At 33.8% G+C, this 18,661-nt stretch overlaps 3 protein-coding genes across 8 annotated transcripts in view; all 3 read right to left on the bottom strand.

Moving 5' to 3' along the window:
* Nucleotides 1–8,370: 8,370 nt before the first annotated feature.
* The window catches only part of LOC122299131 (disease resistance protein RPV1-like), a 61,998-nt gene continuing 51,707 nt past the window's right edge, over nt 8,371–18,661 (bottom strand). For 5 of the 6 annotated variants that reach the window (XM_043109122.1, XM_043109121.1, XM_043109120.1 and 2 more), the window contains 3 exons: nt 9,118–9,259; nt 8,842–9,009; nt 8,371–8,666 (listed from right to left, as the gene is read on the bottom strand). The gene's annotated coding sequence lies outside the window, so the exon portion shown is untranslated. Of the gene's footprint in view, nt 8,667–8,841; nt 9,010–9,117; nt 9,260–9,393; nt 9,452–9,544; nt 9,826–18,661 lie in introns of those variants that run through there. The other variant, XR_006239597.1, reaches the window with a different exon arrangement.
* LOC122299022 (disease resistance protein TAO1-like) lies at nt 11,669–13,522 on the bottom strand. Its single transcript, XM_043108857.1, has 3 exons — nt 13,325–13,522; nt 12,427–13,233; nt 11,669–12,313 (listed from the first exon to the last, which is right to left on the bottom strand). Exons 1-3 carry the CDS (start codon nt 13,520–13,522, stop codon nt 11,669–11,671), a joined length of 1,650 nt encoding a protein of 549 aa, XP_042964791.1.
* On the bottom strand, nt 13,429–18,379 carry LOC122299137 (TMV resistance protein N-like). Its single transcript, XM_043109139.1, has 2 exons — nt 17,841–18,379; nt 13,429–13,606 (listed from the first exon to the last, which is right to left on the bottom strand). Exons 1-2 carry the CDS (start codon nt 18,341–18,343, stop codon nt 13,576–13,578), a joined length of 534 nt encoding a protein of 177 aa, XP_042965073.1. The 5' UTR covers nt 18,344–18,379; the 3' UTR covers nt 13,429–13,575.

The raw sequence follows: 18,661 nt of genomic DNA on the forward strand, positions 1-18,661 counted from the left end.
TTTGAGGGGATGATAATATTTTTAAAATTAATTTGTTCATATTTTTGTAATTATTTAAATTATTTTTAGAATTATTATTTAAAACTATAATAAATATGAGTATGAAAGAAAGTATAGATGATTGGAAGAAAAATTTATTTTATTTATTAGAATAAAATATTGATAAAAATGATTTAGAGGATAAATAGTGATTTCTTATATTTGGAGAATCATTGTTCATCCCCTAAACCTTTTTCCTAAAATAGATATTCGAATGTAGGGGAGATTTTAACCAAATCTCTAAATTTTTTTTTTTCAAATTATAGGAAAAATAGTGTTATGGAGAATGTAATGGGAATGCTCTAATATGTGAAATTTTTGCATCAATGATCTTTTTGCGGCACTACCAAATAGATTTTGAAAAATGCAACTAGCAAGCATATTGGTGTGGCACATATGATGTTTCCATGGCGATAAATTGAACAATATCGATCTTCCTTATTAAAGCAAACAAAAACAAAGAAATTAAAGGAAAATACAGGGAGATGCTTGATCAGGTCAGTAGTCACGAGTCCTAAATCATGTCTAGATACGTTTAGACATGTTATATGCATTGGATATAACATGCAGCCTAGTGTTGTTCGGTCACAACATCGACAAACACATCAGTATTCTTCATCTTATGATTGCCTTGGCATCCTTTTACGAGTCATGCTACACAGTCGTAGCAGCACGAGGATGGGTCCCATTAAAGTTAAATATCTTTATTTATTTATTTATTTATATCATTAAATATTTTAAAAAAATACAACATTATCAAAAAAAATTATTTAATCACTAAATAAAAAAAGTCTCGATAAAGTTGGATCAATCAATGACAACACCTTGATTCCTCACTGTGAGAATCATGGATCGAGTCGCCCTCTCCATGTTAAAAAAAAAAAAAAAAATCTTAATTTATCAGTTTATTTTTTTTAAATTGAATTTCAAATTTCAGAATTTTAGAATTTTAATAGTTGACACATCAACATGTATGGTTATGTGTAATATTGTTAAAAATAATTATACAGATTATAATAAATATTGTAAAATTCAATGTATTTGTTTTTCTCTCAATTAAAGACTTTCAAAAAATTCACACAACAATTTGAGAGAATAGTTCTCCTTATGTCGTCGCTTAAAGGACAGAATATGTTTGTCGACTTGTCAAGTGAAATAGTCAAATAACTTCGTTTGCCTCTAGTTTTTGAGACAGTGAAAAAGTGAAATATTTTAACTACAATAAGATCTTATAAAAGTAGAGTCACAAATTAATATGACTTTATGGATTACATTAAATTATAAAGTTATTTTTATTATAAAATATATCTAACATATAACATAAAGTTACGTTAATTTGTGATTTTTATTTTAAAATTTGTTCCCCTTTGTGCTTTCGGCTGATCACTTGAGGGCGTCAGTGCTAAAGGACTTCTTTTAGAGGAAGACTAAACAATTTGCAGAAATAATAGGATTCCAAAGGAAATTACAAGTCACTCAGCACACTCAAAGTAACCACCCAACAGAAAGCGCAAAAAGCTCAAATGACAGACTCTAGTATCGAGTATATTGAAAAGATGGCACCAAAACGCACAGCATTGGCCCCCCCCCCCCCCCACCCTTAAACGAACAGCTTCAATACACTCTTTAAAACTCGACGTCCCATTTATTCCTTCAAACGGCGTCGTCACACTTCAAGCTCCAAACGGCACCATAACGAGATTCAACTTCTTCTTCACTTCAATCCTTCAACAGACCATTCCAGCAGCTTCACTTCATCCCCTACCCCAACTCACCCAGTTAGGTTCTTAACATTCTCCCCCCCTTAAAGCACCTTGCCCACAAGGTGACGTTATGCTCCAATACTGCCTTTGTAGCTGAGACAAGTTTCTTGTCTTCAATTTTCTTGAGCTGACCATAACATATTCATCGATGGCAGCATATCAAAATAAATCTTGAATTTTGAAAAGCAATTATGCCTCTCCTTCATGCTCCACCACAATAACATTGTCTCAAAAGAGATGCCATCAATCTTTTCTGATATATGAAGCATGTCAGATGTGTACACTAGCTCCTTGGACATGACAATTGATACCTCGATCTCCAAAGCAATTTCTCGAACATTTTCACTAATTGGACCATATACATCAATGGTCAATCCAGTAGCTATGGTACTCAGCATTCCAAAGTCAGCCATAGCAATACCATGTATAGTAGCAAAACTGAAACTAACGTAGGTGCTAACAGCAATTGAAAAGATAGGAATATTGACAGATTTGTAACCCAGTGCAAGGCCAAAAATGGCCTTAATAGCAACTCCCGCCTAGTAGGAGTGAACAACTTCTTTATGCACTGCTAGAGTAGCACTCAGTTACCAATCCAATAATTATAAGTCCAGCCCAACGACCAACACCCACCAGAAGAGTTCCTAATTCCTTACAACTCTTTGAACATCAAAATTGTAAATTATGAAGGATGATGGTAGGGTAATCCAGCTATCAATCAGAATTTCCCTGGTCATGAGAACAATGGAGAAAATGAGCTGCCTCTTCAGTGTTGGTTTAAAAAGCGTTCCCAAACATCACCATAGCAAGGCCTAAACATTTTAATGGCAATGTAAAGAAAAAAAAAGACCACTTGCAGCAAGGAGCAAGCCCATGGCTGCATCTGATCTGAGTGCTATAATGAATGCCTTTCTAACACCCTTTACCATCTCATCATATTCTGCAATTTGGTTTCCCAATGATGAATGTCTATCTAAAGCAACCTGGAGGTCTTGTAGGACTTGTTTAAGCTGGTTTTTCACCTTTTCGTGTTCTTTTCTCTCTTCGGCCGGCCAGAGCTTCTGGGTTGACCTCAACTCTAGATCCAATAACAACACAGAAAAAAATTTCTTCTATCGCAAACAAATACAGGAGGAGGGGCTCATTAATATCTATTTCACATGTTGGCCTCCTTGCGATGACTCAACCAGCTTGGAATCCTATTTCCTGGAAATATAATTCTAGTTCTTTCTCTACAACATTCTTTCATATAATGTCAACCCTATTATACGAATATAACAAATTTTCAACAATACAATTAATTAGCAATAAACCAAGGTCAGTCACAAACACGTATAAAAGAAGAGAGAAAAAGAGACATAATATGCCTCATCCCATGAAGGAGTCTCTACATTCACAAGCAGTTTTATGGCATCCGAACAAGTCGATCCATATATCCCATGCATTGTTTTCAAAAAATAGTTTTAATAGTTCTGAAAACTTTCCAATGGCGTGCATCCATGAGCTTCTACCTCTCCTATACTCAATGGAAGATGCAAAATTTCTTCAGGTTGCTTGCAATTATTAATTCAAACAAAGATGCCGCAACCCAGCAAATCTTTCGATGCTTGGAGGAAGGCTAACAACATCACTCCCACTTAGATCTAACTTCTCCAAACTGGAGAAGTAATAACACTTTTTTTAAATTCAGAGATTAATGTTGGAGAGATAAAATTGTGATTTCGATTTGTTAAAAATGAAAATTGAGATACTGATTTTGCAATTAATCCAAAATTTTCAGGGTGGCTTTTGCTCAGTTTAGGTGTGTTTTGAATTATGATCAGATATACAAAAATATGGATGATACGTTTGTTTTGCTTTTCACACACAACTCTGCACGTCAACTGTGATAGAAGTCTTAAAAATTTCTTTCATGGATATCCGATATTATTTCTTTAGACATGTATGCATGACATCCCACCTTATACATTGGGCTATTAAGCTGCAATAAACCTTTATTATAAATTATAATTGAACGTATTTTTTTAATTAATATTAGTGTGGCAAACGTTTTTTTTTTTTTTTGGTTGAATTTGTGATGCTAACAATCGTAAAAGAACTTGAAGGAAAATCTCATGATATCTTGCTTAATAGGTACTATTGCTCGAATAAAACTTTTTGAAATGCTCTACATGTGCTTAGATACTCAGTTTTTTGTTAGCAGATTGGCATACAAGAAAGAGCGCTAACAGATGACTAAATTTTATTAATATATCATCATTTATGACAGAAGAATACCTTTTACAGGAATGAGCTTGAAGGTTACAAAGTAAAATCCTAAAACCAAGCTCATAAAAAACCAAAGGCCTAAGAATAAACAAAAATATTATCCTTATTCATAAAAGTTCATGAAGAGAAAAACTAAACAATATAATAATAATAATAATAATAATAATAATAAGAGCAACAACATTAAAGCTAATGCCTAGTCAATGTGCTGTGATAAAAAAATATACCAACCATGTACTTGGAAAGCTGAGGGAGATGTGAAACAAACCGTATTTCCATCAAGCAATGACATGATCTTTACTCCTACATTCAATGGGGAAGGTTGCTCTCCCAGCTAACAGGGGCTTCAGGGAACCACAGCAATTTCTTCCCTACGTCTCTCAATTATTGAATCACGTCGCCAAGAACTTTTGTTGCAAATCTAATATTTTGGATGTACAGTTGAATACATGATATAAGATATGTTGGACACCATTTTCTAGGTCATATCATTTATGTGCAAATGGTAAAAATAAATGTCCTACTAAAATGTCATTTTAGTTCAAATGCATTATAAACAATCATAAACCAAACCCGACAAATTTATAATATATATATATGTGTGTGTGTGTATACATAAAAGGAAAGCAACCACAATATTGTTTCTACAAAACTTCAGGGACATGACTTGATACATTGGTTATTCTTTCTCCTGCAAAACATGATAAACAAGCCAAAGTAATTATTTAGGCTAATAAAATTACAAAAACAATTCTAGTTTCTACAAGAGGCAGGGCAAAGATAGCTAATGGTGAGCTGATTCACAGCGAAGGATTCTGTAACAGGGTTACAACCAGATTGCTCCATCTTTTTACTTATTATCTTTGGGAGGGTGTGATGTTGTTTTGGGAGTGAGTTGGTTGGAGACTTTGGGCCTATTATGGGGGATTTTTTTAAGTTAACCATGGAGTTTACATAGAGTCAAGAACGTCAATTTACAGGATATAAGCCTTTCTTTCTAAGAAACATACAAAAATGCCCAAACTATTTTTTTGTTTGTTTGTCAAAGTTTCTTCTCTGTGTCCCTAGCCTCTTTTTTTCCTACTTTTTTCTTTTCTGCTGGGTTACATCACCCGTAGTCAATCAAACAACTTTACCATAGCATACCTAGCATATGACCCAAAATAAGACCAACAGCAATTCTGAAATTAGCACTTTTCCCAGGCCAAACTTTTTTCTTCTTTTTTGATCTCAGTCTGCAAAGTAGTGGCATTGAACCCCACCTGTTGTTGCTGCTGCTGTTGTGGTAACTCAACCTCACACCTTGCCTTGACTATGGCTCCATCATGCACTGTCACGTACTCCTATTTACGACAAAACAGTCTCATCATTTACAACCAAACAACCCATATAAGAACCATACACCTAGATAGTATACTGAAAAAGATTCCTATATAGTGTTATCTGTCTATGTGGTGCACTGAAAATTGATGCTAGTGCTATCAGTCTGAAAATTGATGTCTCTTTCAAGCAAATAAATCCAAGAACTAACTTGTAAGTGCATTGCTCTTGTTGATTGCAATAAAATAGATGCTACTGCTTCTTTTCATTTCCAGACTTTTTAAGAGCATCGAGTGGTATTTTCAAGCCAGAACATCTACCATGTCCATGCTATTTATTTAATAAGAGATGTGAATTATATAACTAATTTATCAACAAAATACTTATAGATCGTAATAATAACTAAGATCAACGGCTACAAGAGAGAGAACAAACAATGCCAAGTAATTAAGTAATTAGATAAAGCTACTTCCCAATTTCAACTACAAATCTCCAGGAATGGGTTGAACCCAATCAAGGGCAAAAAGATATTACCTTTCAAATGAAACCCTTTCTTCTCAAATCTGCCAGTGATATCAATTCTTGCCAACTTGAAACACAGATAAATGCTGTAGAAAATCAAGCTCCTTTGTTACTGACAACTGCACACACAAAGCAAAAAAACAAAACAATGTCCAAAAGGGAAAAATGAACTAGGAGGAAGTTGGGAGCCATAAATGCAGAACAACAAAAGAAAGTGAAGGGCAGCCCAAATTAAGCTTTTAAGTCCTAAAAAGTAATATATCTAATAGATAGCATGAGAAAACAAATTCTTGTTACTAAAATGTAAAATAGAAAACGATTATGCATGCTTTCTATCAGAAATTATAAAAGGCATGAAATTCTTCTTTCTGTGTGCACAAGCAGACCCATTAATTTGAAAAGAGTGGCACACGGAATTTCATCTGCACAAAAAAAAAAAAAAAAACCCCTTAAGAGATTCCTTCAATGCGAGTCGCAGTGACATCTTCATATCTCCAGATTCTTCATACACACTTACAGCTATGAAATTCCACATGAACAATTGTTTGTAGCATGGACAGCGAATTGAACTCCTCCAATTTATAAAAAATAAGAAAACCCCGCAAAATCCCAATAAATGCATCATCATCTCAATTATGATTCCAAAGAACATAACCGAGACAGACTACCCTACCCAATCTTGGAGCGGTGGTTGGTCGTATTCGAGAGCGAGATGGAGCTGCCTAGAGATGTCCGAGAAGCTTTGTAACATTGAAAAACAAGGTCAAATCCCAGTATGAATTGGTGAGAAAACGCAATGAGAGAGAGAGAAAACCGAGACAGACCTTGGTATGGCCGTGGGAAGTCGTACGATCGACCTCCCTATTCGAATCAAAATCGCAAGTAAAGGCGCAAGTATCGAAGAAAACATTGCAGAAAATAGGCTGCTATACTCTCGAGGCGGACTCGGATAAGATCGATGGACCAAAGCCTAGCAAGTGGTGGAGTAGACTCCTACATCGGCTGTGATTGGTCCTTGTTCTCGTCGTCATTCTCTAATTATATTGTTCTGATGCCAAGGAATGCCTCTTTTGTTGAGTGTACCAATTGGGGCTTCAGGTTGCAGTCATATTCATCACGACGCCTCGTGCAATATCATGATCATCCATTAAATCTCCCCAACTTTCAATTTTTTTATTGAATGCATCAAAATGGGCACCAACATCTTCGTGGAACACACCAACATCAGTATTATCTCTTGCCTTCTCTTCATGCTTATTTAGGAAATGGACCCTAACACTTCTAAAGGCCACTAACCATGCATCACATTCAAATATAAACCATGAAGTGCCCGCTTCATCGGAAGGCAGCACAAGGCATCCCATCAATATATGGTCTGAGCCCGTCCTATCAAATCTTATATGTTGAGTACATAAGACATTCCAATTCCATCCATCATGTATTCTAACACAAATTTTAATCTCCTCCATTTCTGGGTTGATCCCAACTTCAAATCCAATAACAACACAGAAAACAATTTTTTTATGTCATCCCAATGTTGCGGCTCATTAATATCTATTTCACACCATTTACTATCATGGGCCTCCTTGCGATAGCTAAACCAGCTTGGAAATATAATGCCCATACTAATTCCTTTACATGATCGGTATGCCCAATGATCTCTCTGTGACACGAATATATAAAAAAAAAAAAAAAAAAGAGCAATACAAGTTATAAATTACAAAGGTCACACACAAACACGTTGAAAAGAAAGAGAGGAAAAGAGACATATATAACGCTTCCCATGAAGGAATCCTCATATTCACAAGCAGTGTATAGCATCCATACAAGTCAATATTTGGGCCACTTGAATCCGTTCCATTGTCTTTAAAAAAGATTTTAGATGGTTGTGAAAAACTTTCCAAGGAGGTCCATCCACGAGCTTCAACCTTTTCTATACTCAATGGAAGTGGTAGAATTTCAAGTCTATACTCAATGGAAGTGGTAGAATTTCTTGAAGTTGCTTGCAATTGTTGAAACAAATTAAGGTGTCTCAACCCATCAAATCTGACGCTTGGGGGAAAGATAACAATATCACTCCCAGTTAGATCGAACTCAACCAAATTGCAAAAATAATTAGCATTCGTGAAGAAATTTGATTCTGAGAGGCAACAGAATTGAAGACTTAAAACTTGCGATGCTCGATTCGTGCTTGAGGAGGAACCAATTTCATATTCGCCTGCATGCACAACAGATGGCGTGGATTCATGTGTAACATCCTTCTCCTCCACCTTTTCAATGTTTATTGGTTATGAACAACAGTCTAGTTCGAAAGAACGTAGACTTTGCAACTGATGAATGCTAGATGAGAGATGCACATGAAGGTTTTTGCATCCTCTTATACATAAACATAGAAGAAGAGTAAACATTGAAGAAGATTGATCTCTATTTTATCAAATTGTTTTATCAAACGCAGATATTGAACACATTGTCTTGGTCATATCATTTCTGTGCAAATGGAAAAAATAAATATCCTACTAAAATGTCATTTTAGTTCAAACGCATTATGAAGAATCATAATGCATTCAATATATCCAAAAAGTATCCACAACTCTTGAAAGAAACTTACACCAATCCAAAAACAAATAAGCAAAGATCTTCAATAAACCAAACCCGACAAATTTATAAATATATATATACATAAAAGGAAAGCAACCACAATATTGTTTCTACAAAACTTCTGTTATGACTTGATACATCTGGTTATTCTTTCTCCTGCAAAACATGATAAACAAGCCAAAATAATCATTTAGCCTAATAAAATTATGAAAACAATTCTAGTTTCTACAAGATCAGGCAATTCTAGTTTCTGCAAGAGGCAGTGACACACCACCAAATATGTAAGCCAAAAAAACACATTTTCCAATTTAATTCTTGAAAATAGACTCACAGTATGCAGATGATGTCCAATAAAATCAACTCATCAAATGCAACTTTCATTTCTTGGTTTGCAACAAATGAAACTTCACTTGAAAAGGTACTGATTCTTCATGAGGGCGAGTAATGTGACAACCTTGATTCTTGACCAGTATGATAGTGATGCAGTTGCAGTTGTGAACTGACCACGTTGAAAGAAAGCAAACACCAAGACAGTGCATTAGCCATTCTTAAAAGAAGATGATAAAGAGTGCAACATCATCACCTTAAACACAGACCTAACATATACCTGTTATTGCCCCTATATCAGCAGCATTTCCTGTTCCACAACAATATATGTTTGGTGCCATATAATGAATCTTTTCACAGTTCTTTTCAGTGATTATTGGTCCTTCAATGGTTCTTGTATCTGCTCCAAGAATGATACCATCCTAAATATATGTTGAAAACAAGTAAAACATTAATCAAATACATGATCTGGATGTGATAAATGGAAACTACTTCAATTGGAGTTTCTTCAGGCTGAAACTGATGAATAAAAATAAATATGTATGCTTCAAAATACCTAGATTATCAATCCAAGGAGTCTTCCATTTCCCTTTATAATTGGGGTTCTTAATTTGCTGTCAAAGTCAAAAAGAGCAATTTTATCAGAAAATGCAAAGAATAATAAAGTTTCAAGCTCTTTATGTAGCAATTAAGCTTAATTGCCATACCTTGGGCTTCCATGGTCCTTTATATGCTGGGTTAGGTACCGTGGAGGGTTTTCTTATTCCACAGCCTCTTCTTCGTCCCAATGATTAGGCTTATAAGGGAAAATAATAGTGAGATATTTTTACCATCTTTAATATTAGTTTAATGCTTTTCAAAGGCATCATGTCACAAAATAGCAGCAGTCAACATATATAAATAAAAATTAAAAAAAAAAAAAAAGAGGTGGAAATATGGAGAATATGATTAAAATAAAGCAGCCTTTTGGTTTGCAAATGAAGTTCCAAAAGGCTTCTTAAGCTAAACTAACCCTTTTGGCTTTTGGGTCAGGAACCTTTGCTGGAATTGAATCATATCCCTGCAACAACCAAGTTAAACATATTTTCAACACATAAAATGAAAATTGCTATTATTTCAATATATATCATGAATACAAACCCCAATTGATCAAGAAGTTACAATACCTCGTATTCTTCAACCATCCATATTGAAAACATTATTCAAAGTTATCTCTACATGAAGAAAAAACACTATTTTAAAAATATAACTATTAAAAAAACCACGGGAAAATATATGATATTTCAAAATGAATCTTACCATTTTCCAGCTTATAGCTTTCGACATCTTACATTAAGTCTTGAGAGTCATGATTAAAGGAGGAAGCTCTCAACCAATTTTGTGTGCAAATAAGAGCTTCAATTGTTTTTGGGGCCAAGGAGTTTTGAAATGAATCTTACACACGACCCCAAATCTGAATGCCAACTCAAAAGCAATAGTAGAGATGGGAAACTGAAGCATCTTCAACACTTGAAAAATTGATGCACTGGTTGATCCCAAATGAGAGTTTAGCAGAACAGAACAAGGCTATAATAGTAAGTGAAGTTCAATTCATTGTTTCCTATCAGTGCTCAGCTAGGCAACAAAGTTAAAGCTATCTCCCTAGCTCTATCTCATTAGCATAAAAATCAATCTACCTCATAAACATGATGAAAGAAAATAAAAAACTGGTAGCATGACAGAATAAGTATTAGTTATTCCTGTGTTGTGATCATCGATGGGCTTCATCATAAATTAGTAAACTTAAATTAAAAGAAACCAGACTAATTTTTTTTCTTTTCTTGGTAGTATTATTTAAAGCTTATAAATACTCAAACAATATAACATCTCTTGGCAACAAGAAAAAGTAATTAATTTCAAATATATATAGTTATTGTTAAATTATATATTTATTGATTAATTAGAAATAGTAGAATACATTTTCTATATATGATATTTCTGGAGCATATAGATTCACGATTACTGTTTAAATACTACTTGAGTGTACGTGAAGCATTTCGAAAGAAAATACAGGTGTGACGATTTGGAATGGATGGTAAAGTATGTGAATCTAACTTTTAAAAGGAAATTATTCTATAACCAAGACCGAAGTTAGTCAAGGTCCTATGGACTAAAGAGTAAAGGGCATAAGGCCTGGTCTCCAAAGAGTCATTCTACTCATCATTTCTTATATATACACCGCACATTACATTTTTTTTAATTTTTTGTTTGTTTTATTCTTGCTACATTAAAGGAAATCTTTTACTCATCATTAAGACACCATACATTTAGAAAGAAAAAAAAAATAACAAATAAAAAAATTATATGTGGTATGTGGTATAGTAAAAAGACACCATAACTCATGAATTATCATATAATTTACATCTTCGACCCTTATCTAATCAAGAAAATACCTACAAATTTTCACTTCCTGTCGCATTGGTGCAAATCACAAAAACACTTAGAAAATCACAAAACACGGAGCAAATCCCAAAAACAGACCCATTAATTTGAAAAGAGTGGCAAATGGAATTTCATTTGCAAAAACACTCATGGGTCTGTTTGGTTGGAATGAGAAAATTGTAAAGATGAAATAACCAATGCACAAAAAAGAAATAAATTATTGTAAATTAGAGATACCTTCTACCTCAGAATTTGATGCGAGTTGGTGTGACAGCTTCACATGATCTATAGATTCTTTAACCACTTAGAGCTATAAAATTCCACATGAACAATTGTTTGGTAGCATGGATAGTGATATGTTTGGTTCAGTCCGGATTCCATCTTCTCAAGTTCATGCATCTTCCTATATCTCAAGAAGGCAACAAACATCGAAGAAAATTGAAGATTGCACCGCAGCGAAGAAAATTGAAGATTGCACCGCAATAAAAATCTTCCTCCGAATTCTTATTGTCATTCTCTAAATACGAAATTGAGGAATGCCTCTTTTCATCCATGAAATCTAGCCAACAGTCACCTCCTTCATCACCTGTAATATCTTCATCTCTTACGTTCTCTTCATGCTTCTTTAGGAAATGGATCCCAACGCGTCTAAAGACCACGAACTCTGACTTACACTCAAATCTAAACCTTGAAACATCCACTTCTTTACCGTAACTCATCCAGAGCATCCATACATGGTCTGAGTCCGTCCAAGAAAACGTCACATCCCGAGTATATAAGTCCTCCCAATCCGAGCGATCATGGATTTTAACAGTAATATCAGCATTGTCCATTATTGGGTCAGTGATCCCAACTCTAAATCCAAGAACAACATATAAAACAATTTCATCTTTGTCATTCCAATGATGCGGTTGATTTATATCTATTTCACACAGATTACTATCATGGGCCTCCTTGCTATAGCTGAACCAGCTTGGAATCCTATTTCCTGGAAATATAATGTCGATATATCTATCTTCAAAGTGGTCTACACGATTTTGTTCCGTAGAATGTCTCTGTTATACAAATATAAAAAAATAAAAATAAAAACTTTCAGCAATACAAGTTATAAACCAAGGTCACACACAAACATGTTGAAAAAGAAAGAGAGGAAAAGAGACGTACATACCTCTTCACATGAAGAAATCGGCCTCATATTTGCACACAGTTTATGGCATCTGTACAAGTCAATCCTTAGGAAGTTAGAAAAAATCGTTCCACTGTTTTTAATAAGTATAAGTATATCAGATAGTAGTGCAAAACTTTTCAATGACGTGCATTCGCGAGCTTCAACAGTTGATATACTCAATGGAATAGGTAAAATTTCTTCAAGTTTCTTGCAATTGTTCAACAAAAGATGTCGCAAGCTAGCAAATCTGACGCCTTGAGCTGGAAAGATAACAATATCACTCCCACTTATATCTAACTCAACCAAAGCGGGAAAGAAATTTGAAACTTGTAGCGATTTCCAAATCGCGCTTGAGGAGGAACCTGCTGCATGTAATTCTTCAAGCCGAGTAAGGTTGCCAATTGATGAAGGTAGTTCTTTTAGACTAGAGCCGTACAGATCTAACCTTTTAAGTCCTTTGAGGTTCTCAATTGATGAATGTAGTTTTTTTATGCTAGTGCCTTGAAAATCTAACTTAGCTAAAAATTCCATTTCACATTCAATCTCTGGAAATTCTTCAAGACACCAGCAATATTTAAAATCAAAAAAACGTAGAGATCTCAACTTGAATCCTTTCGGCAAAATCCTAAGCTTGCAGCATCCACTAACAGAAAATCTACAAAGCTTTTCAAGGAATCCAACGGAATGATGAACCTCAACTAAGTTCTCACAATCTCCAAGATCCAAGCTTTCTAAATTTGAGTTCCTTGAAAGATCAGGAATTTTTGTTATGAATTTACAATACCTTAAATCCATATATGTCAAGTTCTGTCCAAATAAAATAAAATAAATGTATTAGCTTCAATGAAATTCTGTTTCATAGTTTTAAAGAAAGAAATATTGAAAATAATAGTGGTACCTTGGATATTAGGCCGCCTAACTCCTTGATGCGGCTATTAGGCATTTCAAATTCAACTAGATTATTTCCATGAAAATTATGAGGCAAAACCGACGAAGGATATTCAGGCCAATCAATTACTCTTAACTTATTAGAGAGATAATTTGGTCCTGCAGAAAATTGTGCATTCCGGTTTATAAACAGTCGAAGATTCCTCATATTCTCAAATGTCTTGGAATGCAAGCATATCTTGTCATCGCCTTCGGGAAAATCTAACAAAATCCCTTCAATTGTGTTTGTTCCCTACAAAGACAAAGTCTTAAGTATCCCAACAAAATCAAACCATAAAGTTGTTCTTCTTTTATTAACACTTGCTAAAATCATGGAAACACTCAGAAACCAAAACAAATTAAGCTTAAATTATTGAAATAACAAATTTTAATAAATTAATTTTCAAAAAATCAAATCAATTAGCATTATAAACTAAAAAATAGAAATATATTCAGAAATATGAAAACTTAATATTATAAAATTTCATTATTTAAGTTTTCTTGTTTCTATTTTTCTATTTCATTTATATAAATTAGTTTAATACTAAACTACAGAAAGTTTCATTAAAACAAAAAATATAATTTTTTGAGAAGAGAATTGTGATCTTCTTTTATGAAAAGTAAATTGTTAATACATACAAACTCTTTTACAATCCATTTTTCAATCAACTAAAGCTAACATGACGCCATTTCAATAAAAATAAAATTTAACTTTACAAAAATGTTCTTAAGAGGTTGCAAGAGTAGTCGGTTAACCATTTTCCATATAGAAAACTACCAAAACTTAACAACAGTCTGAGTTGCATTGGTCATAGTTACGAATAGAAAAGAAAATATAATCATATATGATATATATACACACATGCACCAACGAGTTACTTCAACATTTTTAACTTCAACATATTTTTGGGAGTTTCACTTGTGAACAGAAAACAAATGTAAATTCAAAGGTTTTTATTAGTGTGATCTTACCGTATTTTCTTCTAATACATCGCGAATGTCTTTATGAAACCACAATCTACTACGCTTGCCAGCTTCTTTAGGCGATTCTCGTTGAACAATTTCTCTACCCATTTCTTGCAGTAAGTCATGCATCTCCACACATTGATTACGAATATTGATGAGACACTTATCTTTAAGCCTTGCAATGCCAAAATATGATGAAAAACCACAACCCTCTAGTATTTTCATGACATATTCCAAAGATTTTCCCTTGAAAAAACATGCAATGTCAAGGAAAATATCTTTTTCCATATTATCCAGCCCGTCATAGCTTATTTTAAGAATTTCATAAATACCCTTGTGAATATTTCTTTCATACTTTTCCAACGCATTTTTCCATTCATCTATAGTTCTACCAGTCAAATCTGAACCAAGCACTATAAGAGCTAGTGGAAGGCCCTTGGCATAACCTATTATACATTTTGTGAGTTGCACATAACTTTCATCTGGCTTGTCTCTTTTAAATGCATGCCAATTAAAGAGCTGAATAGCTTGGTTGTTGTCCAATCCCTGCACTTCGTACGTTGAATCAACTGGATGATAAGTTAATACATGTTGATCTCTTGTTGTTATTACTATTCTACTTCCTGGACCGAACCAATTATGATTTCCAGCTAGTTCATTTAATTGGCGCGACTCATTCACATCATCAAGAATTATAAGTACCCTTTTAGAGCAAAGCCTACGCTTTATAACATTAATACCTCCAGAACTGCCACTATGAGAACTTTCAAAGCTTCCTAAGAGCTCATAAAGAAGGTTCTCTTGCATTTTCACCAGACCTCTCTGTTGACTAGAATTCTCCCTAACATCTTTTAGAAAGCATCTAGCTTCAAAATGACGTCCAATTGAGTTAAATATTGCTTTGGCGAGAGTTGTTTTACCAATTCCACCAATTCCGTAAATCCCTATCATGAGAGTAATGTCATTCCTTCCAATTTCTAAATTAGTAATCAAGTCTTTTAGACGAGACTCTAGTCCAATTGGATGCTCAGCAATGTCAAACTCGTATCTAGATTTAAATATTCTTAAGTCCACCCATTTAACGATTTCCTGCATAAATTCATATTCATTCCTGCCAATACAAGGAAAGAGAACATTCAATGAGTCACATTTTCACATAAAAAGATATGGAGTTTCATCATCTATAAGTTGGTTCACATTTTTCACATAAAAAGATATGGAGTTTCATCATTTATAAGTTGGTTTGTCAACGCATCAACTATAGTATCACCCATTACAATTACGAAAAAAGTTTTTTAAAAAAAAAGATCATAACTAATACATAAATTGTTATACTAGCTGATGTAGAAGATCTTCCACAAGGTCTAGTTACAAGGTTTTCCTTTTTTAAGATTTTCTTACTAAATACCAATAAATTAGTATGAAACCAATAAAAATGAAACAAAAAGACACCATTGGGCCACTAGGGAAAAACAAGTTTCGCTACACTTTGCAACTCTAAGGCTATGTTTGAGTAGTGGAGTGATCTCATATTTTATCAATACTTTTTTTACTACTTTTTCATTACTTTTCACTATTATTTAATATTTTATCATTAATTTTTCACTACTATTCATAGATCATTTGAGATCACTTCACTACCCAAATATAACTTAAATTACAATGGCGGCCATGACTAGTACCACAAAATTAAAGAACTATAAAATCAAATACAATTGTTCATAACAGCACAAGAAATCTTGCAAAAAAAGATCAGCGTAGCACAAATTACCATAACCAATGTAGCACAAGAAATGAAGAGATACAAAACCTACCCAAAGCATGAATCAAACCAATGCAAGGACAACAAACAAGGAAGGCCGGTTGATTCATGGAGAGTCAATGGCGCCTTTGGTGGCTGATGGATAATTTAGCTTTCCTTTTATAGTACTCTACTTAATTAATTAGATAGGAAACACTACATTGAAGATTGGGGATTTATGTATGTTCTTGTTTGTTTGTAGGTTTTTACATTAAAGTTTCTATTAACTAATTGGTGCGCTTCTCCTGCATATGGATGCCTAGAAAATAATGGATTTGGAACTTCCTATTCGAGAAATGAAAAAACTTAAGTTGTAATATCTGGTCTGTTATAAGCCTAGCATATGGCATGCACTTGTGCAGTTTGACAATCAGTTAATATTTGTAAGAAATTAGGGATTACCACCTTACTTAGCACATGAAATTATCCTTCAGAAAAAGCAAAAGATGGAGGGAAACTCGAGAGAATTTACAGCAGGCAGGAGAGATTGATCCAAAATTTTTTAAATCTATAGTGACATGTATAAATGTGCTAGTTAAATGTTAAATCCTTCAATCAAAGACCTTAAGGACTTGTTTGGATCTAAGGTGAGTTCGTGTAGAGTGGAAGTGTTTGTAGTTGTAAAACGTAAAAACTTTTTAAGACAATAGTTCTGATATAGTTTCAAAAAAGTGGCCAGACCTATCATAAAAGCATGTTTAGATATGAAGAATATATTGAAGAAGTCTTGAGATATGATATATATAATAAATAAACTTTTTATTAGTTAAATACTTGCTCTAAAGAGAGAACCATACTCGTACTGTTGTATAGCCTCCTGCCCAACGGCGGCTGCACCACTGGCGGCCTAAAAACTCGGTTTGACGTGGTGTCTAGCCACCCTATGGGATGGTTTTCTTGTTAATATGTGAAAATGGTTTCTTGAGTTTTTAATGCTTTAGAAAATATTGAGGAGTTTTAAGACTATAGATCATGTTATATGTTTGGAAATGAAACAATTTTTAACTTAAAACATTATCTTTGAATTTAGAGACGGTTTTGATTGGGCCTTATATAAATAAAGTTTATAAATTCATGTGTATTGATGTGAAAATTAAATTTATTTTATAATAAAAAAATTTAAAAGTTGATGTCTCACATAAATTTCTATAATGATTTTGGAAAAAAGATAAGGATATCACGTGAGTTTACTCTCTCATTTTGAATGCTCATGTATTTAATTTATTTCTAATGGTTAAGAAAGTAAATTTTAGTGTATCAGTGTATTTTTTTTTATTTTTAAAAATATTTATTTAAAGATGTTTAAAAAATGTGAAAAATAAAAGAAAAAAAAAATTAAAATGTGACATTTGTAATTGTGGACATGTCCAACGATCAAAATAAGCGACACCTAACAGCACTCAAAAGATTTTTTTATATTTTTCTATGCAGCTTGGCGGGGATGAAGGGTGTTTGGTATAGGGTGGGCAAAGCCCAGTAAAGTCCACCGTGGTTATAAGGCCCATGTCGCGTTAATATTAAACGATAGATCTATAAAAATGGCAGGTGTTATATTGAGCGTGTGACAGCACATGCTTTTTTAAAAGGCCGAGTTAAAAAAATTGACATGTCATTCAAAACTACATATTTCTCACGTACTCAAAGAACAGATGATAATTTTTTAAACAAATAATTTCACTTGAAAACTCTATTATCAATTAATATAATAGTTAAAAAATACCCGTCTTTGGCCAGATGTAGTCCAGCTAAAGTGGCAACTTCTCGTAAGCTTTCCTTCCATCTCTGCACCTTCGGGTCTTCTTGGAACCTCTCATGATGTTTAGCTAATGCTTCTCCAAAACTTTCTTTCAGATTTCGTACATCTGATGGATCTACATGGTAAAATACTGGTAAAACAATTTGTTGTTTTGTTTCCTTACACTCAAGGATCTTCGTTAGCTCTTCCAAGCACCACGTAGATGATGCATAATTTGGAGATAATATAATGATAAAAATCATTGACTCTTCAATAGCTTTGAGAAGTCCAGGTGAAATTCCTTCTGCTCTTTCAAGATCTGTGTCATCTCTGTAGGTTTTGATTCCCTTAGCTAGTAAAGCCTGGTATAGATGGGCAGTAAAATTATTACGAGTATCTATTCCTCTAAAACTCAAAAATACATCGAAAGACCATTTAAGAGCGGAAGAAGAAGAGGCGGACGAGGAATCGGGTAATCTGAATGCCATTGAAGAAGAAGAAGAAGAAGAAGAAGAAGAGAATGCAATTGATCTGATACAGAAAAGACGTCCACTAGTCTTAAGTAGAGACGCAGATGTAGCTTTGCACAATTATTGAAAAAACAAAAAAAAAAAATACAAAAAGGAAATAAAAGAAAAGGAGGATTGGCAAGACCTCGAAAGTCGAAATGCCTTTCAGTGGGATTTGTCGTTAGCGTGGACCAGAAGTGACAAGTTCCAGTTGGATTCGTGAAACAGCCTACACCGCACACGTGACGTGGCTTTTTTTTTTTATTTTTTTTGTCAAATACTAAAACGAGCGTTTTT

The sequence above is a fragment of the Carya illinoinensis genome, chromosome 16 (genome assembly GCF_018687715.1).
Source record: "Carya illinoinensis cultivar Pawnee chromosome 16, C.illinoinensisPawnee_v1, whole genome shotgun sequence".
In the NCBI taxonomy this organism is placed as follows: Eukaryota; Viridiplantae; Streptophyta; class Magnoliopsida; order Fagales; family Juglandaceae; genus Carya; species Carya illinoinensis.

What these genes read in the sequence shown, in the direction of transcription:
- LOC122299137 (XM_043109139.1), bottom strand. Translation starts at nt 18,343, where the DNA reads ATGGCATTCAGATTACCCGATTCCTCGTCCGCCTCTTCTTCTTCCGCT. An exon ending in CTACATCTGGCCAAAGACGG is followed by an intron (nt 13,607 to 17,840) that starts GTATTTTTTAAC and finishes TTGTCTTTGTAG; the next exon opens with GGAACAAACACAATTGAAGG.
- LOC122299022 (XM_043108857.1), bottom strand. Translation starts at nt 13,522, where the DNA reads ATGAGGAATCTTCGACTGTTTATAAACCGGAATGCACAATTTTCTGCA. An exon ending in TAGGCGGCCTAATATCCAAG is followed by an intron (nt 13,234 to 13,324) that starts GTACCACTATTA and finishes TTATTTGGACAG; the next exon opens with AACTTGACATATATGGATTT. An exon ending in CGATTTCTTCATGTGAAGAG is followed by an intron (nt 12,314 to 12,426) that starts GTATGTACGTCT and finishes TTTGTATAACAG; the next exon opens with AGACATTCTACGGAACAAAA.